The sequence below is a fragment of the Staurois parvus genome, unplaced genomic scaffold, assembly GCF_062004578.1.
Source record: "Staurois parvus isolate SC_StPar_1 unplaced genomic scaffold, SC_StPar_1.0 ptg001422l, whole genome shotgun sequence".
NCBI lineage: Eukaryota > Metazoa > Chordata > Amphibia > Anura > Ranidae > Staurois > Staurois parvus.
Genome location: NW_028319218.1, coordinates 511,862 through 537,072, shown reverse-complemented (window position 1 = coordinate 537,072; position 25,211 = coordinate 511,862). Strand labels below are relative to the sequence as shown.

The following is a 25,211-nucleotide window of genomic DNA, read 5'->3' as shown; positions in this document are numbered from 1 at the left end:
TTCCTCCCACTGACACCAATGATGGGGCACTATTCCTCCCACTGATACCAATGATGGGGCACTATTCCTCCCACTGACACCAATGATGGGGCACTATTCCTCCCACTGACACCAATGATGGGGCACTATTCCTCCCACTGATACCAATGATGGGGAACTATTCCTCCCACTGACACCAATGATGGGGCACTATTCCTCCCACTGACACCAATGATGGGGCACTATTCCTCCCACTGATACCAATGATGGGGAACTATTCCTCCCACTGACACCAATGATGGGGCACTATTCCTCCCACTGACACCAATGATGGGGCACTATTCCTCCCACTGACACCAATGATGGGGCACTATTCCTCCCACTGATACCAATGATGGGGCACTATTCCTCCCACTGACACCAATGATGGGGCACTATTCCTCCCACTGATACCAATGATGGGGCACTATTCCTCCCACTGACACCAATGATGGGGCACTATTCCTCCCACTGACACCAATGATGGGGCACTATTCCTCCCACTGACACCAATGATGGGGCACTATTCCTCCCACTGATACCAATGATGGGGAACTATTCCTCCCACTGACACCAATGATGGGGCACTATTCCTCCCACTGACACCAATGATGGGGCACTATTCCTCCCACTGATACTAATGATGGGGCACTATTCCTCCCACTGATACCAATGATGGGGCACTATTCCTCCCACTGACACCAATGATGGGGCACTATTCCTCCCACTGACACCAATGATGGGGCACTATTCCTCCCACTGATACCAATGATGGGGCACTATTCCTCCCACTGATACCAATGATGGGGCACTATTCCTCCCACTCACACCAATGATGGGGCACTATTCCTCCCACTGACACCAATGATGGGGCACTATTCCTCCCACTGATACCAATGATGGGGCACTATTCCTCCCACTGACACCAATGATGGGGCACTATTCCTCCCACTGACACCAATGATGGGGCACTATTCCTCCCACTGACACCAATGATAGGGCACTATATCTGCCGTTAATACCAATAATGGAACATCGTTAACTCCCACTGATGTTGGGACATTTTCTTCTCCCACTGGCCACAGTCCAGCCCCCCTGAAGTCTGAAGGACAGTAAACTGGCCCTTCGTTTATAAAGTTTGGAGACCCCTGTTCTAACTGACTCTTTTTACTGAACAGTGTGGTCTGTTTTTTTTTTTGCAATTCTTTATTGAGACATTGTACACGTCACAAAGAAGTGCCATCACACAGCAGACAAGGCGTGAACATACACTCAACATGAAACACTTACTAGCTAGGAACCTCAGACTAGATACAAACTGTCTGTGTCAGAAACTGAAATAATGCCACTCACATCACAAATATCGAGTAATGAACCTGAAATACGCAAAGTCTGGATGAAAATGTCTCATTATAGAAGGCAAATTTGATCCCATAAATCTCGGGACCATAGAAAGAAAGAAAAATTGTGTAACATAACTCTCAGTGTAGGGGGAAAACAGAGGAAAAAAGGGGGGTTCACAAGAGAGGACAGTGTGGTCTAGTAGCCTCCCTAGCGGTCTGATTATGTCCATATTTTTGTGCTCAAAGCGGTACATTTTTTTGCATGGAAATATGTATTTTTTTTATTGTAGGCCTGTAATTTTTAGGAATAACTCACTGAAATCTGTCCGAACAAGAGTCTAGTAAACATCCCGGGTGCGATAAAACTTGAAACACGAAATCATAAATTATAATTTAATAAATAATCATAAAAAATAATAATAATAATAAATGTAATTCAATAATATAATCAAACCAAAAACACTGAAATGTGAAATAGAGCGCCAAGTTCGCACATCGCTGAGCTCAGTCGCAGAATCGTTTTCAGTGTCTGATGAGGAATTTCCCCCACCAATCATTATCACTCAATTCTGCAAGTGGTTCTGATTTACTATCGCTGTTCTCTAGCCGGTCTAAAACCGCGTCTGACCTAAAGGGACGCTTTTTGGACGCCATGGACGTTTCTCAGTTTCCAGGCAGAAAGAACAGTAAAAATGCAGGCAGGGCGCCGGACAAAGCACTCGGGACAAAATGTATGTGAAATGGTTTGATACAGGAATGTTATACTATGTGATTTTAGTGGATTTAGTGAATGTCACTTTTAAAATTTTCAAATTTCCCGCCAGTTCCGTCCCCCGTACGTCCCGACGTCGCAGGGAACGGAACCCGGAAGACAGATGCCGGCATCGGCCGGAGGACATTGCCGGGGACACTGCTGGAGGGACATCGCGGGAGCGCAGGACAAGGTAAGTGCTGGAGGGATCCCGGAGCAACGCTGCAGTGTATTCCCGAGTGTAGCTCAGGGGGGGTTACTGCTTGTGGTGCTGAAACTTTACCCCGAGCTACACTCGGGAATACCTCCGGGGGGGGGGGGGTTAAAGGAAGTTGAAAAACAACAGACTTACAGGCTGGATCACCAGATGAACATAAAGCCTAAAAAAGAAAAATGAATGCAACCACTTCAGCTAAGAGTTGGTAAGCTGCAATATATTACATTTGCTTTTGTGGGTTTAATACTTTAACATCCTGGATAATGATCCTTGCCACATGGAAGAAAAATATATTTGAAATACTACAATTTTGGCCATATTCAATATATTTCAATAAATAAATTATATATATATATATATATGTGTGTGTGTGTGTATATATATATATATATATATATATATATATATATTATATATTACAAAATATATGAAAAATATTTTTACAAATATTTCTTTTTTAAAATATATTCTACGGATTTTATTTTAACATATAAAAAAGTAATTTTAACATATATTCTTACATAGATTTGTAAATGCATTCCAAAAATGTAGGTTTGCATTTTTAAAGACATACAGTATATTTGAAATGTATTTTTAAAAATATTTTTGATATATTTTGTAATAAAAACATACAGTGTATACACACACACACACACACACACACACACACACATATATATATATTTTTTTTTAATTTTTTTTTTTTAAATATATTGAATATGGACAAAATTTTAGTATTTCAAATATATGTCAATATATTTGGGAAGAATATTTTTTAAATATATTTCAAATATATTTTTCTTAGATATGGGTGTAAATGTGCTGAGCAAACTGTTGGCGCTATATAAATCCTGTATTATAAAAATAATAAAAATAATAATAATAATAATAAATGCAGTGTACAGTTATGTAATATGGGTGAGAAGCAGAGATAATGCCTGGATGTGGTTATACAGATGGGAATACCTTTCCAGCCAGGTACAGCATGTGTGTGTCCATATCATAGAATGGGAACAGCATCCCTGAGAGCCCATCGATCTCCTCCTCTATCAGCGGCATGGACAGATCCTCCTGCGGAAACATTTCATAATATACTGTATTTATATATATCTGTAAAGTAGATCATTCATTTCTAGTCATTTAATGCAATATCAGGCACATACTTATAGTAATTTTTTTTTTCTGTTTAATATACAAGTTAAACTCGAAAAATGAGAATATGGTGCAAAAGTTCATTGATTTCAGTGCAGCAACTTAAAAGGTGAAACTAATATATGAGACTCATTCCATGCAAAGCAAGATAGTTCAAGCCGTGATTTGTCATCATTGTGATGATTATGGCTTACAGCTCATGAAAACCCCAAATCCACAATCTCAGAAAATGAGAATATTCCATGCAATCAATAAAACACGGATTGTACATAGAACAATATCAGACCTCTGAAAAGTAGAAGCTGCATATGTACTCAGTACTTGGTTGGGGCCCCTTTTGCAGCAATTACTGCCTCAATGTGGCGTGGCATGGAAGCTATCAGCCTGTGGCACTGCTGGTGTTGGCCCACTGTGCTTCATTAAGTCCAGGGTCACCGCAGCCGTCTACCAGGAGATTTTGGAGCACTTCATGCTTCCTTCCACAGACCAGCTTTATGGGGATGCTGACTTCATTTTCCAGCAGGACTTGGCTCCGCCCACACTGCCAAAAGCACCAAAACCTGGTTCAATGACCGTGGGATTACTGTGCTTGATTGGCCAGCAAACTCGCCTGACCTGAACCCCATAGAGAATCTATGGGGCATTGCCAAGAGAAAGATGAGAGACATGAGACCGAAAAATGCAGGAGAGCTGAAGGCCGCTATTGAAGCATCCTGGTCTTCCATAACACCTCAGCAGTGCCACAGGCTGATAGCTTCCATGCCACGCCGCATTGAGGCAGTAATTGCTGCAAAAGGGGCCCCAACCAAGTACTGAGTACATATGCAGCTTATACTTTTCAGAGGTGCGATATTGTTCTATGTACAATCCGTGTTTTATTGATTGCATGGAATATTCTCATTTTCTGAGATTGTGGATTTGGGGTTTTCATGAGCTGTAAGCCATAATCATCACAATGATGACAAATCACGGCTTGAACTATCTTGCTTTGCATGGAATGAGTCTCATATATTAGTTTCACCTTTTAAGTTGCTGCACTGAAATAAATGAACTTTTACACCAGATTTTAATTTTTCGAGTTTCACCATACCGCCATTTGTAGACACTATAACTTTCATGCAAACCAATGAATTTACACGTATTGTTTTTTTTTTTTTTTTTAGCAAAGACATGTAACGGAATATATTTTGGCCTAAATTTATGATGAAATTTGATTTTTTTACATTTTTTTTATTGGACATGTTTAATAGCAAAAAGTCGAAAAAATATATTTGTTTTTTACAAAATTGTTGGTATTTTTTGTTTATAGTGCACAAAATAAAAAATGCACAGGCGATCAAACACCACCATTTGTCGGAAAAAAAAGGACATAAATTTAATTTGGGTGCCATTACTAGTATATATATATATATAAAAAAAAATTCCAGTATATATACCGCCATTTGTAGACACTATAACTTTCACACAAACCAATTAATTTACACGTATTAGGGTTTTTTTTTTAGCAATGACACGGAGCAGAATACATTTTGGCCTAAATTTATGATGAATTTTGATTTTTAAAATTTTTTTATTGGACAAGTTTAATAGCAAAAAGTAAAAAATATATATATATTTTTTTACAAAATTGTGGGTATTTTTTGTTTATAGCGCGCAAAATGAAAACCGCACAGGCGATCACAAACACCACCATTTTTTGGGGAAAAAAGAACATAAATTTCATTTGAGTGCCATTACTAGTATAAAAAAATTCCAGTATCTATACCGCCATTCGTAGACACTATAACTTTCATGCAAACCAATTAATTTACACGTATTGGGGTTTTTTTTTAGCAAAGACACGGAGCAGAATATATATTGGCCTAAATTTATGATGAAATTAGATTTTTAAATTTTTTTTTATCGGACAAGTTTAACTGCCTCCCGTTTGGCTGTTGTATATAAATGGCCGGACGGTGGCAGTGCAGGGTCAGGTGGTCATTTATAAACGGCCTCCCCGCACCCTGGGAGCGCACAGCACAGCGATCCGGTGCCCGCTGTGTCCTTCCGACACAGTGGAACACCAATCGTAGTACGGGACCTCTGTGTGACGTCCCGATCATGTGATCACTGATTGGCCAATCAGTGATCACATGCAGAGTAGTAAGCAAAATGTCACTTCTGACATCATTGCTTACTGCGTGTGAAATCTGTGAATGATCACAGGGATCACATGGTACAGGGCCATTCATAACAGCCTTGTACCATGTGACAAGCTGTGACCAATCACAGCTCACTCAGTAGTTCTTTTTGGATTTTTTAATTTAATTTTTTTTTTTACTTTTTAATTTTACCTTGCTTCCCACCGTATGCTCCCCAGTGACACCATGGGATCGCAACCTTGTTTTATTGGCCCTTCAAGCCCATTAGGCTAGGTTCACACCAAACACAACTTTGAAATTGCGCTTCATTTAGGACGCGGACCAGTGCGATTTCAGATGCAACTTGCAATCGCAAAAAATACGGCAGGAACTACTTTCATAACGGTTACATTGCCAGCATTAGGGAGTGACTTGCCATGCGATTTGGAACGGTGACATCTCATGACAAGTTGCGCCGATGTGAACCAGGGCTTAGGGAGGTTCACTTATCCAATCTCACTAACAAGAAGTCTTTCTCATTGCCGTAACCACTATGAGGTGTAGGAAGAGCCAGTGGCGCCCCGAGGCAGGTGGGGGTGCGGCCCGCATCGGGTGACGCCGACCGCACGGGGTGACCCTGGACCCGCTCCACGAAAAGGTAAGTTGTAGAGCAAGCCGACGATCCCCGCAGGATGGATCGGATCTGCAGATTGAGCATAATGGATCGGAGTCCGATCCATTATACTCCCCAATCCGCAGATCCCATCCATCCTGCAGGGATCGCCGGCTTCCTTTACAACTTACCTTTTCGTGGAGCAGGTCCAGGGTCACCCCGTATAGGTTGCATGCTGGCCATCCCTGCAGCATGGATCGGATCTGCGGATTGGGGAGGATATTGGATTGGGCTCTGATCCATTATGCTCAATCCGCAGATCCGATCCATCCTGTGGGGATCGTCGGCTTGCTTTACAACTTACCTTCTCGTGGAGCGGGTTCAGTGTCACCCCGTATAGGTTGCATGCCGACGATCCCCGCAGGATGGATGGGATGTGCGGATTGGGGAGCATAAGGGATCGGACTCCGATCCATTATGCTCAATACGCAGGTCCGATCCATCCTGTGGGGATCGTCGGCATGCAACCTATACGGGGTGACACTGAACCCGCTCCTCGAGAAGGTAAGTTGTAAAGAAAGCCAACGATCTCCGCAGGTCGGTGTCACCCGGTGCGCGGCCGTGGAGTCAGCAATCCTCAATCCGCAGATCCGATCCAGTCTGCGGGGATCGTCGGAGGGGGTGTCACCAAGTGTTACCGCACCGGGTGACACCAACTCTAGGGACGCCTGTGGGAAGAGCCCTTCCTAAAGGGATAGGGAAAGGCCTTCCTTCTTCCCAAGGTGGTTTCCTCCCTCCACCTTAACTAGGACATGGGTGGGCAACTGTGGCCCTCCAGCTGTTGGTGAACTACAAGTCCCATCATGCCTCTGCCTTTTGGAGTCATGCTTGTAACTGTCAATTTTGCAATGCCTCATGGGACTTGTAGTTCACCAACAGCTGGAGGGCCGCAGTTGCCCACCCCTTAACTAGGACTTTGTTCTCCCCTCATTCATCATTTTCTGAAACATTCTACGGAAATTTCTGTGCACTGCTGACGCCTAACAGGGGATTTGTCAGATGCCATTTGCTGCACACTATTGTCACAGCCGTTCTCACCTGATCCCACAGTGCGATCTGCCTCGTATTCCACTTCGAGACTCCTGTTGTAAGTAGGCGCTTCATGTTCCCCAGAAAAACAACTCGAGTCATTTTGTGGTTTTTACAGGTTGCTGCCTAGAAAGACAAAGTACGTAGTTAGTCTGGCTGAAAAAAAGACAAAAAGTCCATCCAGTTCAACCATAAAATTATATAAAAATAAAAGTTATAATCCTACACCCACAACTGATCCAGAGGACGGCAAAAAGAACCCAGCAAAGCACGATCCAATTTGCTCCTGCAGAGGAAAAATTCCTTCCTGATCCCCCGAGAGGCAATCGGATATTCCCTGGATCAACTTTACCTATAAATGTTATATCCAGTTATATTCTGTGTATCCAAGAAAGAATCCAGGACTTTCCTACAGCAATCCACTGAGCTGGCCACACCCAACTCTGGAGGGAGTCTATTCCACATTTTCACAGCTCTTACTGTGAAGAAACCTTTCCATGTTTGGAGATTACATTTCTTTTTTCCAGACATTAAGAGCACCCCCTTGTCCTCTGTGATGACCTCAGGGAGAATAACTACACCGAGTTCACTATATGAACCACTGATGTATTATACATGGAGATCATATCCCCCCCTTATGTATTATACATGGAGATCATATCCCCCCTTATGTATTATACATGGAGATCATACCCCCCCTTATGTATTATACATGGAGATCATATCCCCCTTATGTATTATACATGGAGATCATATCCCCCTTATGTATTATACATGGAGATCATATCCCCCCCTTATGTATTATACATGGAGATCATATCCCCCCTTATGTATTATACATGGAGATCATACCCCCCCTTATGTATTATACATGGAGATCATATCCCCCCTTATGTATTATACATGGAGATCATATCCCCCCTTATGTATTATACATGGAGATCATATCCCCCTTATGTATTATACATGGAGATCATATCCCCCCTTATGTATTATACATGGAGATCATACCCCCCCTTATGTATTATACATGGAGATCATATCCCCCCTTATGTATTATACATGGAGATCATATCCCCCCTTATGTATTATACATGGAGATCATATCCCCCCTTATGTATTATACATGGAGATCATATCCCCCTTATGTATTATACATGGAGATCATATCCCCCCTTATGTATTATACATGGAGATCATATCCCCCCTTATGTATTATACATGGAGATCACATCCCCCTTACAGTGAAGGAAATGCGTATTTGCTCCCCGGCTGATGTTGAATGTTCGCCCCTCACACAGAAATGATCGGTCTAACAATGGAATGTTCGGTGTAACACTGAGAGACAGAATACAACAACAAATTCAGCAGAAATGCGTCTAACAAATGATGACTGATCTGCATGTTCATGAGGGAAATAAGGATTTGATCCCCTTCACAAAACATGACTTAGTACTTGGTGGCAAATCCCTTGTTGGCAATCACAGAGGTCAGACGTTTCCTGGAGTTGGCCCCCAGGTTCGCACACATCTCAGGGGGGATTTTGGCCCACTCCTCTTGGCAGATCCTCTCCAAGTCATTAAGGTTTGGTGGCTGACGTTTGGCAACTCGAACCTTCAGCTCCCTCCACAGATTTTCAATCAGATGAAGGTCTGGAGACTGGCTAGGCCACTCCAGGACCTTAATGTGCTTCTTCTTGAGCCACTCCTTTGTTGCCTTGGCCATATGCTTTGGGTCATTGTCATGCTGGAACACCCATCCACCACCCATTTTCAATGCCCTGGCTGAGGGAAGAAGGTTCTCACCCAAGATTTGATGGTACATTGCCCCGTCCATCGCCCCTTTGATGCGGTGCAGTTGTCCTGTCCCCTTAGCAGAAAAACACCCCCAAAGCAGAATGTTTCCACCACCATGTTTGACAGTTGGGATGGTGTTCTTGGGGTCATAGGCAGCATTCCTCCTCCAAACATGACGAGTTGATGCCAAAGAGCTCGATTTTGGTCTCATCTGACCACAACACTTCCCACCAGTCCTCCTCTGCATCATTCAGATGTTCAGTGGCAGACTTCAGACGGGCCTGGACATGTGCTTTCTTGAGCAGAGGGACCTTGCGGGCACTGCAGGATTTCAGTCCTTGTCGGCGTAGTGTGTTACCAATTGTTTTCTTGGTGACTGTGGTCCCAGCTGCCTGGAGATCATTGACAAGATCCTCACGTGTAGTTCTGGGATGATTCCTCACTGTTCTCATGATCATTGACACTCCACGAGGTGAGATCTTGCATGGTGCACCAGACCTAGGGAGACTGACACTTGTTTTGTGTTTCTTCCATTTGTGAATGATTGCACCAACTGTTGTCACCTTCTCACCAAGCTGCTTGGCCATAGTTTGGTAGCCCAGTCCAGCCTTGTGTAGGTCTACAATCTTGTCCCTGATCATATCCCCCTTATGAATTATACATGGAGATCACATCCCCCCTTATGTATTATACATGGAGATCATATCCCCCCTTATGTATTATACATGGAGATCATATCCCCCCTTATGTATTATACATGGAGATCGTATCCCCCCCTTATGTATTATACATGGTGATCATATCCCCCCTTATGTATTATACATGGTGATCATATCCCCTCTTATGTATTAAATATGGAGATCGTATCCCCCCCTTATGTATTAAACATGGTGATCATATCCCCCCCTTATGTATTATACATGGAGATCATATCCCTCCTTATGTATTATACATGGAGATCATATCCCCCTTATGTATTATACATGGTGATCATATCCCCCCTTATGTATTATACATGGAGATCATATCCCCCCTTATGTATTATACATGGAGATCATATCCCCCCCTTATGTATTATACATGGAGATCATATCCCCCCTTATGTATTAAACATGGAGATCGTATCCCCCCCTTATGTATTAAACATGGTGATCATATCCCCCCCTTATGTATTATACATGGAGATCATATCCCTCCTTATGTATTATACATGGAGATCATATCCCCCCTTATGTATTATACATGGAGATCATATCCCCCCTTATGTATTATACATAGAGATCATATCCCCCCTTATGTATTATACATGGAGATCATATCCCCCCTTATGTATTATACATGGAGATCATATCCCCCCTTATGTATTATACATGGAGATCATATCCCCCCTTATGTATTATACATGGAGATCATATCCCCCCTTATATATTATACATGGAGATCATATCCCCCTTATGTATTATACATAGAGATCATATCCCCCCCTTATGTATTATACATAGAGATCATATCCCCCCTTATGTATTATACATGGAGATCATATCCCCCCTTATGTATTATACATGGAGATCATATCCCCCCTTAATCTCCTCTTCTCAGTAGAGAATAAATTCAGTGCCTCTAATCTTTCCTCATAGCTGATCTCCTCCATGCCTCATATCAGTTTGGTTGCCCTTCTCTGTACTTTCTCCAGTTCCCCAATGTTCTTTTTGTGAATTGGAGCCCAAAATTGAACTGCATATTCAAGATGAGGTGTTACTAATTTGTACCGGGGGGGGGGGGGGTAATATGATATCTTTCTCTCTGGAGTCTATACCTCTCGTAATACAAGAAAGGATTTTGCTCGCGTTAGAAACCGGCAACTGAATCAACTGAATAGAAGTATTCTTTAAGGTCCCCTTAGTCACTCCTGATAAGCCAGGTACAAGGGGTGTCTTTAGTGCTCCTGCTTTGCTCAATAGGTCTCAGGAGAACATTTGGTTTAGGAACCAGTCATCTGGCACAGCTTAGACCAGCCATTCTCAACCAGGGTTCCATGAAACCCTAGAGTTTCTCCAAAAGTTGCTAGGGGTCCCTTAGGCTGTGGTTGATTGTCTTCCCATCTGATGGTGCCTGCATAGTTCCTAGACTAACACCACTTGGCAAAACCAAATGCATGACATCAATTTATCTTCTTAGCTGGCTGTAATGGTGGCATTCTGACCACCACTGTAAGGATTGCATTAATCCTACTGACTGCCAACGTAAGGGGCATTTTCCCATAGACCTCCTGAAAATTATTTCATGGGGTCCCCTTGGGTAACAAGGTTGAGAAAGACTGGCTAAGATCATGTCTATAGGTCTTACTGTCCGCTTGTTTCCTTGGCCCTGCCTGATGAAACTGCGCGCCTGGATTAATTTTGTCCTGCACATGCTCAGAAATGCGTCGCATTGTGATGACGTCAGACACGACATGTGCTGATCCCGTACATCTTGGAGACTCTGCCAGGCTCCACCATCCATGCTGCATATGCACAGCACCATCTGCTGGCAGACACCTTGGAGATTCCACCAGGCTTACCATCCATGCTGCACATGCACAGCACCACCTGCTGATGGACTCAATCGATCTCCTCTCTGGATCAGGCACACAACTACATCTGACAGACGTCTCACCCTCTTGCCCATGAGCCTGTTTTTAAATTCTAGGATATGAGTTACTACTTATCTTTCTGTTTTAAGTGAGTGCAGTATTTTATCTGTATTGCTTTTTGCACCACTGAATAAGCCTGACAGACGAATTTCCCGTACACACTATCAGTTTTTTTTTGTTCATCCCAGCAGGCTTAATGAAAAAACCTCACAGAACTGGGCTTTTTTCCATGGAGCTGCATATTTGCGTAGCTGTCTTTGTGCTGGGACTGCGCGCTCCCAGCACAAAGACCGCGGTGTCACGGAGAGCCCTGGGTTCTGTTCTAAAGATCGGGACCCGGGACTCCCGATTCCGGGTCACATGATCGCTATGACAGCCTCTGATTGGCTATCACAGTGATCAGTCACTGTACAGCCCAGCCCCCTTGTTTTTTTCCTCTCTCTATGAATGGAGAAGAGAGATACATTGTATCATTATATACATTCTATTATACATTGTATCATTATATACATTCCATTATACATTGTATCATTATATACATTCTAATATACATTGTATCATTATATACATTCTAATATACATTGTATCATTACATACATCCTATTATACGTTGTATCATTATATACATTCTATTATACGTTGTATCATTATATTCATCCTATTATACATTGTATTATTATATACATTCCATTATACATTGTATCATTATATACATTCCATTATACATTGTATCATTATATACATTGTATCATTATATACATTCTAATATACATTGTATCATTATATACATTCTAATATACATTGTATCATTATATACATCCTATTATATGTTGAATCATTATATACATCCCATTATACATTGTATCATTATATACATCCTATTATACGTTGTATCATTATATACATCCTATTATACATTGTATCATTATATACATCCTATTATACGTTGTATCATTATATACATTCTATTAAACATTGTATCATTATATACATCCTATTATACATTGTATCATTATATACATCCTGTTATACGTTGTATCGTTATATACATTCTATTATACGTTGTATCATTATATACATTCTGTTATACATTGTATCATTATATACATTCTATTATACATTGTATCATTATATAAATTCTATTATACATTGTATCATTATATACATTCTGTTATACATTGTATCATTATATAAATTCTATTATACATTGTATCATTATATACATTCTGTTATACATTGTATCATTATATACATCATATTATACATTGTATCATTGTATACATTCTGTTATACATTGTATCATTATATACATTCTGTTATACATTGTATCTCTCTAACTCCTGGCATAGAGAGAAAAAATAAGGTTTGTAAGAAAAAAAAAAAAAAGATAAATAAATAAATATTAAAAAATAAAATAAAAAATAAAGAAGCAATACCTAGATCAAGGTTTGATCTAGTTAAGTGCCAGAGTTATTGTTTGGGTCAAGGTCAGGGTCAAAGGTCAAGGTAAAAATGTCAGGGTCAAAGGTCAGTGTCAGGGACTGCCAGTGCCTCTCCCATCCCCTGCCATATCCCTCCACCCCTCCCTTCCCCCTTGCACATTCCGATGTCTGTGGAGCTTCCATGGACAGGGCTGGGCTGGCCATTGCCGAAGCAACCTAGCTGTGTCCCACATGGTTTTCAAAAGACTTGCACAGGAAGCAGCCCTCCTCTCTTCCTGTCAATGCTGCTGGAATCATCTTGCTCCCAAAAAGATTCTGAAAGGCTCGGGTGAGGGGGACCATGCCTCCCCAGCCATCCCCCCTGCGCACTCTGCAGACACCCAAAAGTTCAGGACTGTAGCCCTCTGCAATACCCCAGGGTTGGGAGTCTCCACAGCTCTGCATGAGCCTTCTCCTCAAAGGTCAGACCCCACAGCTGAGACCCTGCCAGACCCTACAAGTCTGTAAGCCTGTCTACTGAGCACCCTTGCACCCTGTCTGCTGCTGAGTGCCCTGGGAGCTGCTGCTGAGGGACCCAGCACACTGTCCGTGGCTGCGTGTCCCTGGAAGCCGTCCGCTGTTGAGTGCCCGGGGAGCTGCTGCTGTATGCTGATCGCTGGTTGTCCCTGGAACACTGACCGCTGGTCCTCCCTGTCTGGAGCCGCCTGCCGCTGAGGATCTGCAACCTGCTTACCGTGAGTGTCCTGAACTGTCCCTGTTGTGCGCACTGACCACCTGTGTCCTGAACTGTCCCTGCTGTGTGCACCGACCACTCGTGTCCTCAAGTGTCCCCGCTGTGTGCACCGACCACCCGTGTCCTGAACTGTCCCTGTTGTGTGCACTGACCACCTGTGTCCTGAACTGTCCCTGTTGTGCGCAATTGACCACCTGTGTCCTGAACTGTCCCCGCTGTGTGCACCGACCACCCGTGTCCTGAACTGTCCCCGCTGTGTGCACCGACCACCCGTGTCCTGAACTGTCCCTGTTGTGTGTACTGACAACCTTTGTCCTGAACTGTCCCTGTTGTAAGCACTGACCACCTGTGTCCTGAACTGTCCCTGCTGTGTGCACCGACCACTCGTGTCCTGAACTGTCCCTGTTGTGCGCACTGATCACCTGTGTCCTGAACTGTGCCTGCTGTGTGCACCGACCACTCGTGTCCTGAACTGTCCTCGGTGTGTGCACCGACCACTCGTGTCCTGAACTGTCCCTGTTGTGCGTACTGACCACCTGTGTCCTGAACTGTGCCTGCTGTGTGCACCGACCACTCGTGTCCTGAACTGTCCCCGCTGTGTGCACCGACCACCCGTGTTCCGAACTGCCCCGCTGTGTGCACTGACCACCCGTGTCCTGAACTGTCCCTGTTGTGCGCACAGACCACCTGGGTTATGCACTGCCCTACTACACGCCTAGACTACCCTTACTTGAACCGCCCCATGGCAAGCCCGGAGTATAGCTACCTGTGGTGCCCCTGAGTGCTTGAGCCATCGCTACCCGTTGAGTCCCCGTGAACCCAATGTCCCTAGAAAGCTGGGTGGGAGCTGTGCTGAGGCCAGACTCCACAGTTAGAGTCCCGTTGAGTCCCCGAGACCCCTGCCCAGGGGTAGATTGCCGCCTGTTGCCCAAGGCCCCTGCCCAGTGGTAGGTTGCCGCCTGTTGCTCGAGACCCCTGCCCAGGGGTAGATTGCCGCTTGTTGCCCGAGGTCCCTGCCCAGTGGTAGGTTGCCGCCTGTTGCCCGAGGTCCCTGCCCAGTGGTAGGTTGCCGCCTGTTGCCCAAGACCCCTGCCCAGGGGCAGATTGCCACCTGTTGCCCGAGGTCCCTGCCCAGTGGTAGGTTGCCGCCTGTTGCCCGAGATCCCTGCCCAGGGGTAGATTGCCGCCTGTTGCCCGAGGTCCCTGCCCAGTGGTAGGTTGCCTGCCTGTTGCTCGAGACCCCTGCCCAGGGGTAGATTGCCGCCTGTTGCCCGAGGTCCCTGCCCAGTGGTAGGTTGCCGCCTGTTGCCCGAGACCCCTGCCCAGGGGTAGATTGCCGCCTGTTGCCCGAGGTCCCTGCCCAGTGGTAGATTGCCGCCTGTTACCCCAGGTCCCTGCCCAGTGGTAGGTTGCCGCCTGTTGCCCGAGACCCCTGCCCAGGGGTAGATTGCCGCCTGTTGCCCGAGGTCCCTGCCCAGTGGTAGATTGCCGCCTGTTGCCCGAGACCCCTGCCCAGGGGTAGATTGCCACCTGTTGCCTGAGGTCCCTGCCCAGTGGTAGGTTGCCGTCTGTTGCTCGAGACCCCTGCCAGGGGTAGATTGCCGCCTGTTGCCCGAGGCCCCTGCCCAGGGGTAGATTACCTGCCTGTTGCCCAAGACCCCTGCTCAGGGGTAGGTTGCCCGCCTGTTGCCCGAGTCTCCAATCTGCTGTCCAGTCACGGAGGGAGCTTGGCTGAGGCCCCAAGCCTAGGAGGGAGATTGCCTGCCTGTTGCCGAAGACCCCCCGTGCCTGGAATCGTCCCTGGTTTGCGCACACATCACCCTCCCTGCCATTTCCCCATTGAGTGTCTGTCATTTTGTTGCTTCAATAAAGCTTTGTGTGTTCCCCATCTTCTCCGTGTGCTCTGTCCTGCCTACGCTTCCGTTACAGTCAGGATTTTAAAAAAAAATTGGTATCAGTGTCAGTTAGTGCCAATGTCAGTGTGTTTTAGGTAAAAAAAAAAAGACAAAAAAAAGACAAAATGCACACTATTGTTTCTGGGCTGTACTACGGGTACAAACAACAAATAACATACACATATATGGTATCGCTGCGATCGTCAAGAGCTGGAGAATTTATTTTGGGTTGTCCTTTGGTGGTAGGTTATGGTAGTAACAAGAACCATACAGCTATAAAAAAAAATATTTTTTTTTTAGTATTTTGGGCCAGTTTTCCTTTGATAATAAAAAAAATCAGGCGATATCCATTAACATTTACCACCAAATGAAAGCCCAATTTGTCCTGAAGAAAAACGCGGTATAATTCACCTGGATGTACAAAGTAGTTGTGATGATATGTATAGTTTTACTAACACATGTCAACGTTGCAAAATTGTGCTTAGGCGTTTAGATTTGTTTTCCCCTTAGGTGTGAAGGGGTTAAATAAACACACAATAATTACAATGCTGAACATAAGATAATGAAAGACATGAAGTATACAATGAAGAAGGTAAATCATAAAATGAATATAGTCACGTGAACGATCACCGATCACCTGCAGCACTCTCCCTGAACGAGGTTCCAGCACACGCAACTTCTTATCTTTGCAGGTGGTGGCCAGTAGGCTCCCGTCTGTGTTGAAGGACATGCAAAGGATGACATCCGTGTGACAGTCTATCATTTTCACTGCTTCCCCGTCATCCAGATTCCAGATCAGTATCTAAACACGGAAGTTTTCATTAATACCGTTACTTTCCCCGCCACTGAGCCCTGTTATAAGACATCGCTAATTCACAAACAATGCCCAATTGGGTGGTGTGATATGGGGAACTTGGGATCACCAACCGGGCGTTCGTAAAAGTAACGCAGTCTTAATCGCTTCTTCAGAAGTCAGGAATAAAACAATTTCTTTGTCAAAGATAAATGCAAACAGTCCACAGTTGAAATATCCTGAAAACAATATGATGGCTCACCACCAATTTACCAGTCCCATACCAGGGTTTAGGGTTCCCCGTCTGTCTCGGAGTGCTGCAAAGGCAGCAAAAACTGTCTCAGTTGTCAGACAGTTCACACTTGCACAGGGCTCCACTCTACCTCACAGACGGGTGCGGATTCCTCATTGCTTCTTGTAGGTGGCTTAACCCCCTGCATGACCAGAGTCCCTGTAATCAGGGCTTGGAGGTTCTTTTCCCACCCAAAGGTCCCTCTGAAATCCAGGTATCAATGAGGGCTTACTGATAATACTTGAAATCAATCCTCTCCTCTCCAACCGGACTACCCCAGAACCCCGCAGGGGGGAGAACCCGTGAGTACTAAAACTGCATTCAAGTCATCTCGCTTAAAGGGACCACAACTTCAATAATGGGGAAATGTACCGGCCATCCAGGACACAATCCTAGTTTCATGTACAGTGGCCAGTGCCCCAAATGTTACTTTGTTCCTAGACCAGCCTTTCTCAACCTTTTTACCGCAAGGAACTCTATAATAATTTTCACATTCCAGGGAACCCTTACTAGAACCAATTTATTAGGGGTCAATAATAAAAAAAGGCCTCCATTGGGGCAAGAAGAATACAACCTTCACAGCTGTGGTCAGCCTTACAGACTGCTAAAAAGATCTTTGGTGTCATGCTGCTGGTTCTGCCAAGTGGCATTGGAACTGTAGCTATGCAAGCATTATCATGTGGGAAGTCAATGACCCACATCTAAAGGAACCCCAAGCACCCTCAGGAGGAACGTTGGGGTTCCACGGAACACTACATTAGACAATGCCCAGCCACTGGGGTTCCACGGAAACCTATATTAGACAATACCCAGCTATGTGGGCTCCATGGAACCCTATATTAGACAATGCCCAGCCATTTGGGCTCCACGGAACTCTACATTAGACCATGCCCAGCCATTGGGGTTCCACGGAACTCTACATTAGACAATGCCCAGTCATTGGAGTTCCATGGAACCCTATATTAGACAATGCCCAGCCATTTGGGCTCCACAGAACCCTATATTAGACAATGCCCAGCCATTTGGGCTCCACGGAACTCTACATTAGACAATGCCCAGCCATTGGGGTTCCACGGAACCTTATATTAGACAATGCCCAGCCAATGGGGTTCCACGGAACCCTATATTAGACAATGCCCAGCCATTGGGGTTCCACGGAACCCTATATTAGACAATGCCCAGCCATTTGGGCTCCACGGAACTCTACATTAGACCATGCCCAGCCATTCTTGAACCACCCAGTCACCGAATGATCTTCCTAAAGAAAAATCTGTCTACAAACATGCTTGTTTTGATCAGGTGAACTTGCATGTTTGTGCCTAAGGGAAGACATTGTGTGTCCTATATGAGAAACAATAGTATCTGGTGCAGTCAAACCAGGCCAACCAACTTTGTCCTGAGCAGGCTTGGCCAAGTCGTAAAGAGGTCTACAATCATAATAAAAGGGCCCTAATTTGACTGTGACAAATGTAAGAGGCATTTGTTATCCCATTGACCCCTGACACCAATGATCATTTTAGCTGGCTGTAATGGTGGCATTCTAACCAAGACTGTACGGGGTTATACCTTCCACTGACCACCAATTTAAGGAGAATTTTCCTTATGACTCTTTATGGACTAATCTTTGCTGGGATTCCCGTACACCTGAAAATCTGGAGTAAAAAGGTCAGGAAAGGCTGGTCTAAAGTAATCAGGTAGGTTAACATGGATCTGTCATGACAGACAATGCTGCAAACAGGCTGGGACAAGGTTGCACATAGCAACCTGTTGAAATTATACATTTGTACCAATGGTTACTCTTTTATTGAATAGTCATGGGAACACTGATTACTCCTATATTGAACTGATTAGTTCTCTATTGACCAGTAATGGAGACACCGATTACTCCTCTGTTTAAAAGTAATGGAAACACCGATTACTCCTCTTTTGAATAGTAATGGAAACACTGATTACTCCTCTGTTGAAAAGTAATGGAAACACTGATTATTCCTCTACTGAAAAGTAATGGAAACACTTATTACTCCTCTATTGAATAGTAATGGAAACAGTGATTACTGCACTATTGAATAGTAATGGAAACATTGATTACTCCTCTATTGAATAGTAATGGAAACTGATTACTCCTCTATTGAAAAGTAATAAAAACATTGATTACTCCTCTATTGAATAGTAATGGAAACACTGATTACTCCTCTATTGAATAGTAATGGAAACACTGATAACTCCTCTACTGAAAAGTAATGGAAATACGTATTACTCCTCTATTGAAAAGTAATGGAAACAGTGATTACTCCTCTATTGAAAAGTAATACAGACACTGATTACTCTTCTGTTGAAAAGTAATGGAAACACTGATTATTCCTCTATTGAATAGTAATGGAAACACTGATTACTCCTCCATTGAATAGTAATGCAGACACTGATTACTCTTCTGTTGAAAAGTAATGGAAACAGTGATTACTCTGCAGACACTGCTAACTCGCCTGTTGAAAAGTAATGTAAACACTGATTTCTCGTCTATTGAATAGTAATGTAGACACTGTTAACTCCCCTGTTGAAAAGTAATGGAAACACTGATTACTCCTCTATTGAATAGTAATGGAAACACTGATTTCTCCTCTATTGAATAGTAATGTAGACACTGTTAACTCCCCTGTTGAAAAGTAATGGAAACACTGATTACTCCTCTATTGAATAGTAAGGGAAACACTGATTACTCCTCTACTGAATAGTAATGGAAACTGATTACTCCTCTATTGAAAAGTAATAAAAACATTGATTACTCCTCTATTGAATGGTAATGGAACACTGATTACTCCTCTATTGAATAGTAATGGAAACACTGATTACTCCTCTACTGAAAAGTAATGGAAACACTTATTACTCCTCTATTGAATAGTAATGGAAACACTGATTACTCCTCTATTGAATAGTAATGGAAACACTGATTACTCCTCTATTGAATAGTAATGCAGACCCTGATTACTCCTCTGTTGAAAAGTAATGGAAACACTTATTACTCCTCTATTGAAAAGTAATAGAAACACTTATTACTCCTCTACTGAATAGTAATGGAAACTGATTACTTCTCTATTGAAAAGTAATAAAAACATTGATTACTCCTCTATTGAATAGTAATGGAACACTGATTACTCCTCTATTGAATAGTAATGGAAACACTGATTACTCCTCTACTGAAAAGTAATGGAAACACTTATTACTCCTCTATTGAATAGTAATGGAAACACTGATTACTCCTCTATTGAATAGTAATGGAAACACTGATTACTCCTCTATTGAATAGTAATGCAGACCCTGATTACTCCTCTGTTGAAAAGTAATGGAAACACTTATTACTCCTCTATTGAAAAGTAATAGAAACACTTATTACTCCTCTATTGAAAAGTAATGGAAACATTGATTACTCCTCTATTGAAAAGTAATACAGACACTGATTACTCCTCTGTTGAAAAGTAATGGAAACACTGATTACTCCTCTATTGAATAGTAATGGAAACACTGATTACTCCTCCATTGAATAGTAATGCAGTCACTGATTACTCTTCTGTTGAAAAGTAATGGAAACAGTGATTACTCTGCAGACACTGCTAACTCGCCTATTGAAAAGTAATGGAAACACTGATTACTCCTCTATTGAATAGTAATGGAAACACTGATTACTCCTCTATTGAATAGTAATGTAGACACTGTTAACTCCCCTGTTGAAAAGTAATGGAAACACTGATTACTCCTCTATTGAATAGTAAGGGAAACACTGATTACTCCTCTATTGAATAATAATGCAGACACTGATAACTCCTCTATTGAATAGTAATGCAAACACTGATTACTCCTCTATTGAAAAGTAATGGAAACACTGATTACTCCTCTATTGAATAGTAATGCAGACACCAATTACTCCTCTGTTGAAAAGTAATGGAAACACTGATTACTCCTCTATTGAATAGTAATGCAGAAACTGATTACTCCTTTATTGAAAAGTAATGGAAACACTGGTTACTCCTCTTTTGAATAGTAATGCAAACACTGATTACTCCTCTATTGAAAAGTAATGGAAACACTGATTACTCCTCTATTGAATAGTAATGCAGACACAAATTACACCTCTGTTGAAAAGTAATGGAAACACTGATTACTCCTCTATTGAATAGTAATGCAGACACTGATTACTCCTCTGTTGAAAAGTAATGGAAACACTGATTACTCCTCTATTGAATAGTAGTGGAAACACTGATTACTCCTCTATTGAAAAGTAAAGGAAAAACATATTACTCCTCTACTGAAAAGTAATGGAAACACTGGTTACTCCTCTATTGAATAGTAATGGAAACACGTGTAACTACATGCTCTACTCAAGTACTTTTCTATTGCAGAAATAAAAAGTTAACCAAAGAAATAGGAAATTTGATTTTTATTTTCACGGTATCCCAATGTGTCACAATATCATTCAATAGTTTGAAAGAAGAGAACCAGCAAAGTTACCAGATGGGTTTAGATGTGAATGGGGTTCAGGAAAGTCTGTAGGCACTGAAAATAATTCTAAATTTTGGTGCTGTAGGTAGGGAATATTTTCCTAGGTACAAGTCTAACTCAGTGTTTCCAAAGGTGGGTAACGTGTATCACGCCCCAGAGGACCCGAGCTTCAGATGGCAGGCCATAGTCAGCGGTCTCCAGGTCATCTAGGTCCCCTTAATAGCCATTTTGGGAAGAATGGGATTCTGGTATGATTCCCACTTTAAAATAACACAATGACAGGGATCCCACAACAATTTAGGGAAAAATAAACTTTTTTCCTTTAGTATAGGTGGTAAGGTAAGAGTATATAAATGGCCAAAGTCTATGAAACTGCTGACTTATCCGAGACCACCAAACCGGAATCCTAAATTGTGATTAGCGACATCAAAATGCAACAATGTTACGTTGGGTTCGGTGATGGGATTAGGCAACGCTGACCTTGTAGTCGTAGCCTGAGCTGAACAATATGTTGTTGGCTGTAGGATGCCACTCTATGAGCCCCACTCTTCTGCTGTGTCCATACAGTTCCAGCACCGCTTCTGTCATGTTCTTCTTCAGCCCACCATTCGGGATTTCCCATATCCGCACCTTGGGAAAGGACACGTTATTACTGCACCGCTACAATGTATACCATGATGGATGACACATATACTGCCGATCACACGGGTTATGCCGAAAGAGACACAGAACCAACAGACACCACAGTCTATATTCTGTTACTTGTATTTAAAAAGTTTTAAAAGAATATATGTGTCTCATAACAGAAGATTCTAAAATATACAATGATATCATTATTCTATGATTATTTCTCTATGGTGTTCCCTTCCTCCTAAGTCTGTCTTACAGTAAAACTAAAGCCACAACATTTTTTTTTTTTAATTTCGATAGAGTAAGGAAGGGTTATAACTCCTGTCAGTTACTAAATTATTAAATATTAAATTAAATACTTATATTAAATTAAATAATACATTTTGAACTAATAGATGATTTAATTTTAAAAAGGAATTAATTAAACTAATGATAATAATGTAATATTATTAATAACAATTTATTATTATATTATTTATTAATATTATATTATTTTTCTATGGTGTACCCTACCTCCTATGTCTTCCTTACAGTACAACTAAAGCCACAACCTTTTTTTTTTTTTTTTTTTTTTTTTAATTTGGATAGAGTAAGGTAGGGCTATAACTCCTGTCAGTTACTAAATTATTAAATATTAAATTAAATACTTATAATAAATTAAATAATACATTGTGAACTAATAGATGATTTAGTTTTAAAAAGGAATTAATTAAAATAATGACTAATAATAATGTAATATTAATAATAAATTATTATATTATTTACTGTATTATAAATATATTATTTTTCTATGGTGTGCCCTTCCTCCTAAGTCTGACTTACAGTACGACTAAAGCCACAACCTTTTTTTTTTCTTTTCTTTAATTTGGATAGAGTAAGGAAGGGTTATAACTCCTGTCAGTTACTAAATTATTAAATATTAAATTAAATACTTATATTAAATTAAATAATACATTGTGAACTAATAGATGATTTAATTTTAAAAAGGAATTAATTAAAATAATGAATAATAATAATGTAATATTAATAATAATTTATTATTATTATATTATTTATTATGATTATAATATTTTTCTATGGTGTACCCTTCCTCCTAAGTGTGCCTTACAGTGCAACTAAAGCCGCAACCTTTTTTTTTTTTTTAAAAATTTGGATAGGGTAAGGTAGGGCTATAACTCCTGTCAGTTACTAAATTATTAAATATTAAATTAAATAATACATTGTGAAGTAATAGATGATTTCATTTAAAAAAAAGAAGTAATTAAAATAATGAATAATAATAATAATAATTTAATATTATTAATAATATTTATTATTATTATATATTTTTATATTGTTATGATTATTATTATTATTATATTATTTTTCTATGGCGTACCCTTCCTCCTAAGTCTGCCTTACAGTACAACTAAAGCCACAACTTTTTTTTTTTTTTTCTATTTGGATAGAGTAAGGTAGGGTTATAAATCCTGTCAGTTACTAAATTATTAAATATTAAATTAAATACTTATATTAAATTAAATAATACATTGTGAACTAATAGATGATTTAATTTAAAAAAAGGAATTAATTAAAATAATGAATAAAAATAATAATTATTATTATATTATTATTTTTCTTTGGTGTACCCTTCCTAAGTTTGCCTTACAGTACAACTAAAGCCAAAACCTTTTTATTTATTTATTTATTTATTTATTTTTTTCTTTGGATAGAGTAAAGGAGGGTTATAACTCCTGTCAGTTACTAAATTATTAAATATTAAATTAAATACCTATAATAAATTAAACAATATATTATGAATTAATAGATTAATTCATTAAAAAAATACTTTTAAATAAAAAAAATGTAAATTATTATTCTATGATTATTTCTCTGTGGTGTACCCTTCCTCCTAAGTCTGCCTTATATTGTAGTACAACCAAAGCCAAAAATGTATAGTTTTTTTAAGTTGTATAGAGTAAGGGAGGGTTATGACCCGTTTCGGTTACTAAATTATATTAAATAATAAATTAAATACCTATAATAAATTAAATAATACATTATGAACAAATAAATGATTTAATAAAAAAAATTTAAATAAAAAATGTAAAAATGTAAATTATTATTATATGGTTATTTCTCTATGGTGTACCCTTCCTCCTAAGTCTGCCTTACAGTACAACCAAAGCCAAAACTTTATTTTTTCTAAAAAGTTGGATAGAGTAAGGGAAGGTTATGACCCCTGTCAGTTACTAAATTATTAAATAATAAATTAAATACCTATAATAAATTGAATAATACATTATGAACTAAAAAATTAATTAATTAAAAAAATACTTTTAAATAAAAAAATTAAAAAAATGTAAATTATTATTCTATGATTATTTCTCTGTGGTGTACCCTTCCTCCTAAGTCTGCCTTACAGTACAACCAAAGCCAAAACTGTATTTTTTTTTAAGCTGGATAGAGTAAGGGAGGGTTATGACCCCTGTCAGTTACTAAATTATTAAATAATCAACTAAATACCTATCATAAATAAAATAATACATTATGAACTAATAGATTAATTAATTAAAAAAACTTTTAAATAAAAAAAATAAATTATTATTATATGGTTATTTCTCTCTGGTGTACCCTTCCTCCTAATTCTGCCTTACAGTACAATAGAGTAAGGGAGGGTTATAACTCCTGTCAGTTACTAAAATATATTAAATAATAAGTTAAATAATACATTATGAACTAATAGATGATTTAATTAAAAAAATACATTTAAATAAAAAAATTAATATTATTATTATATGATTATTTCTTTATGGTGTATCCTTCCTCCTAAGTCTACCTTACAGTACAGCCAAAGCCAAAACTTTATTTATTTTAAAAGTTGGATAGAGTAAGGGAGGGTTTTGACCCCTGTCAGTTACTAAATTATTAAATAATAAATGAAATACCTATAATAAATTAAATAATACATTATGAACTAATTGATGAATTAATTTAAAAAAAACTACATTTAAATAAAAAATAAAATTTTTTAAAATTATTATTACTTTTTTTTAAAAAGTTGGCTAGAGTAAGAGAGGGTTATGACCCCTGTCAGTTACTAAATTATTAAATAATAAATGAAATACCTATAATAAATTAAATAATACATTATGAACTAATTGATTAATTAATTAAAAAAAACTACATTTAAATAAAAAATAAAATTTTTTAAAATTATTA

At 40.3% G+C, this 25,211-nt stretch overlaps 1 protein-coding gene across 1 annotated transcript in view; it reads right to left on the bottom strand.

Annotated features, from left to right (window-relative positions):
* The window catches only part of CORO2B (coronin 2B), a 114,717-nt gene that overhangs the window by 14,735 nt on the left and 74,771 nt on the right, over positions 1 to 25,211 (bottom strand). Inside the window, exons 4-7 of the mRNA XM_089662071.1 lie at positions 21,861 to 22,010; positions 16,439 to 16,603; positions 7,313 to 7,429; positions 3,296 to 3,400 (exon numbers count right to left, since the gene is read on the bottom strand). Coding sequence (XP_089518197.1) covers positions 3,296 to 3,400; positions 7,313 to 7,429; positions 16,439 to 16,603; positions 21,861 to 22,010 — 537 coding nt within the window. The remainder of the gene's footprint in view (positions 1 to 3,295; positions 3,401 to 7,312; positions 7,430 to 16,438; positions 16,604 to 21,860; positions 22,011 to 25,211) is intronic.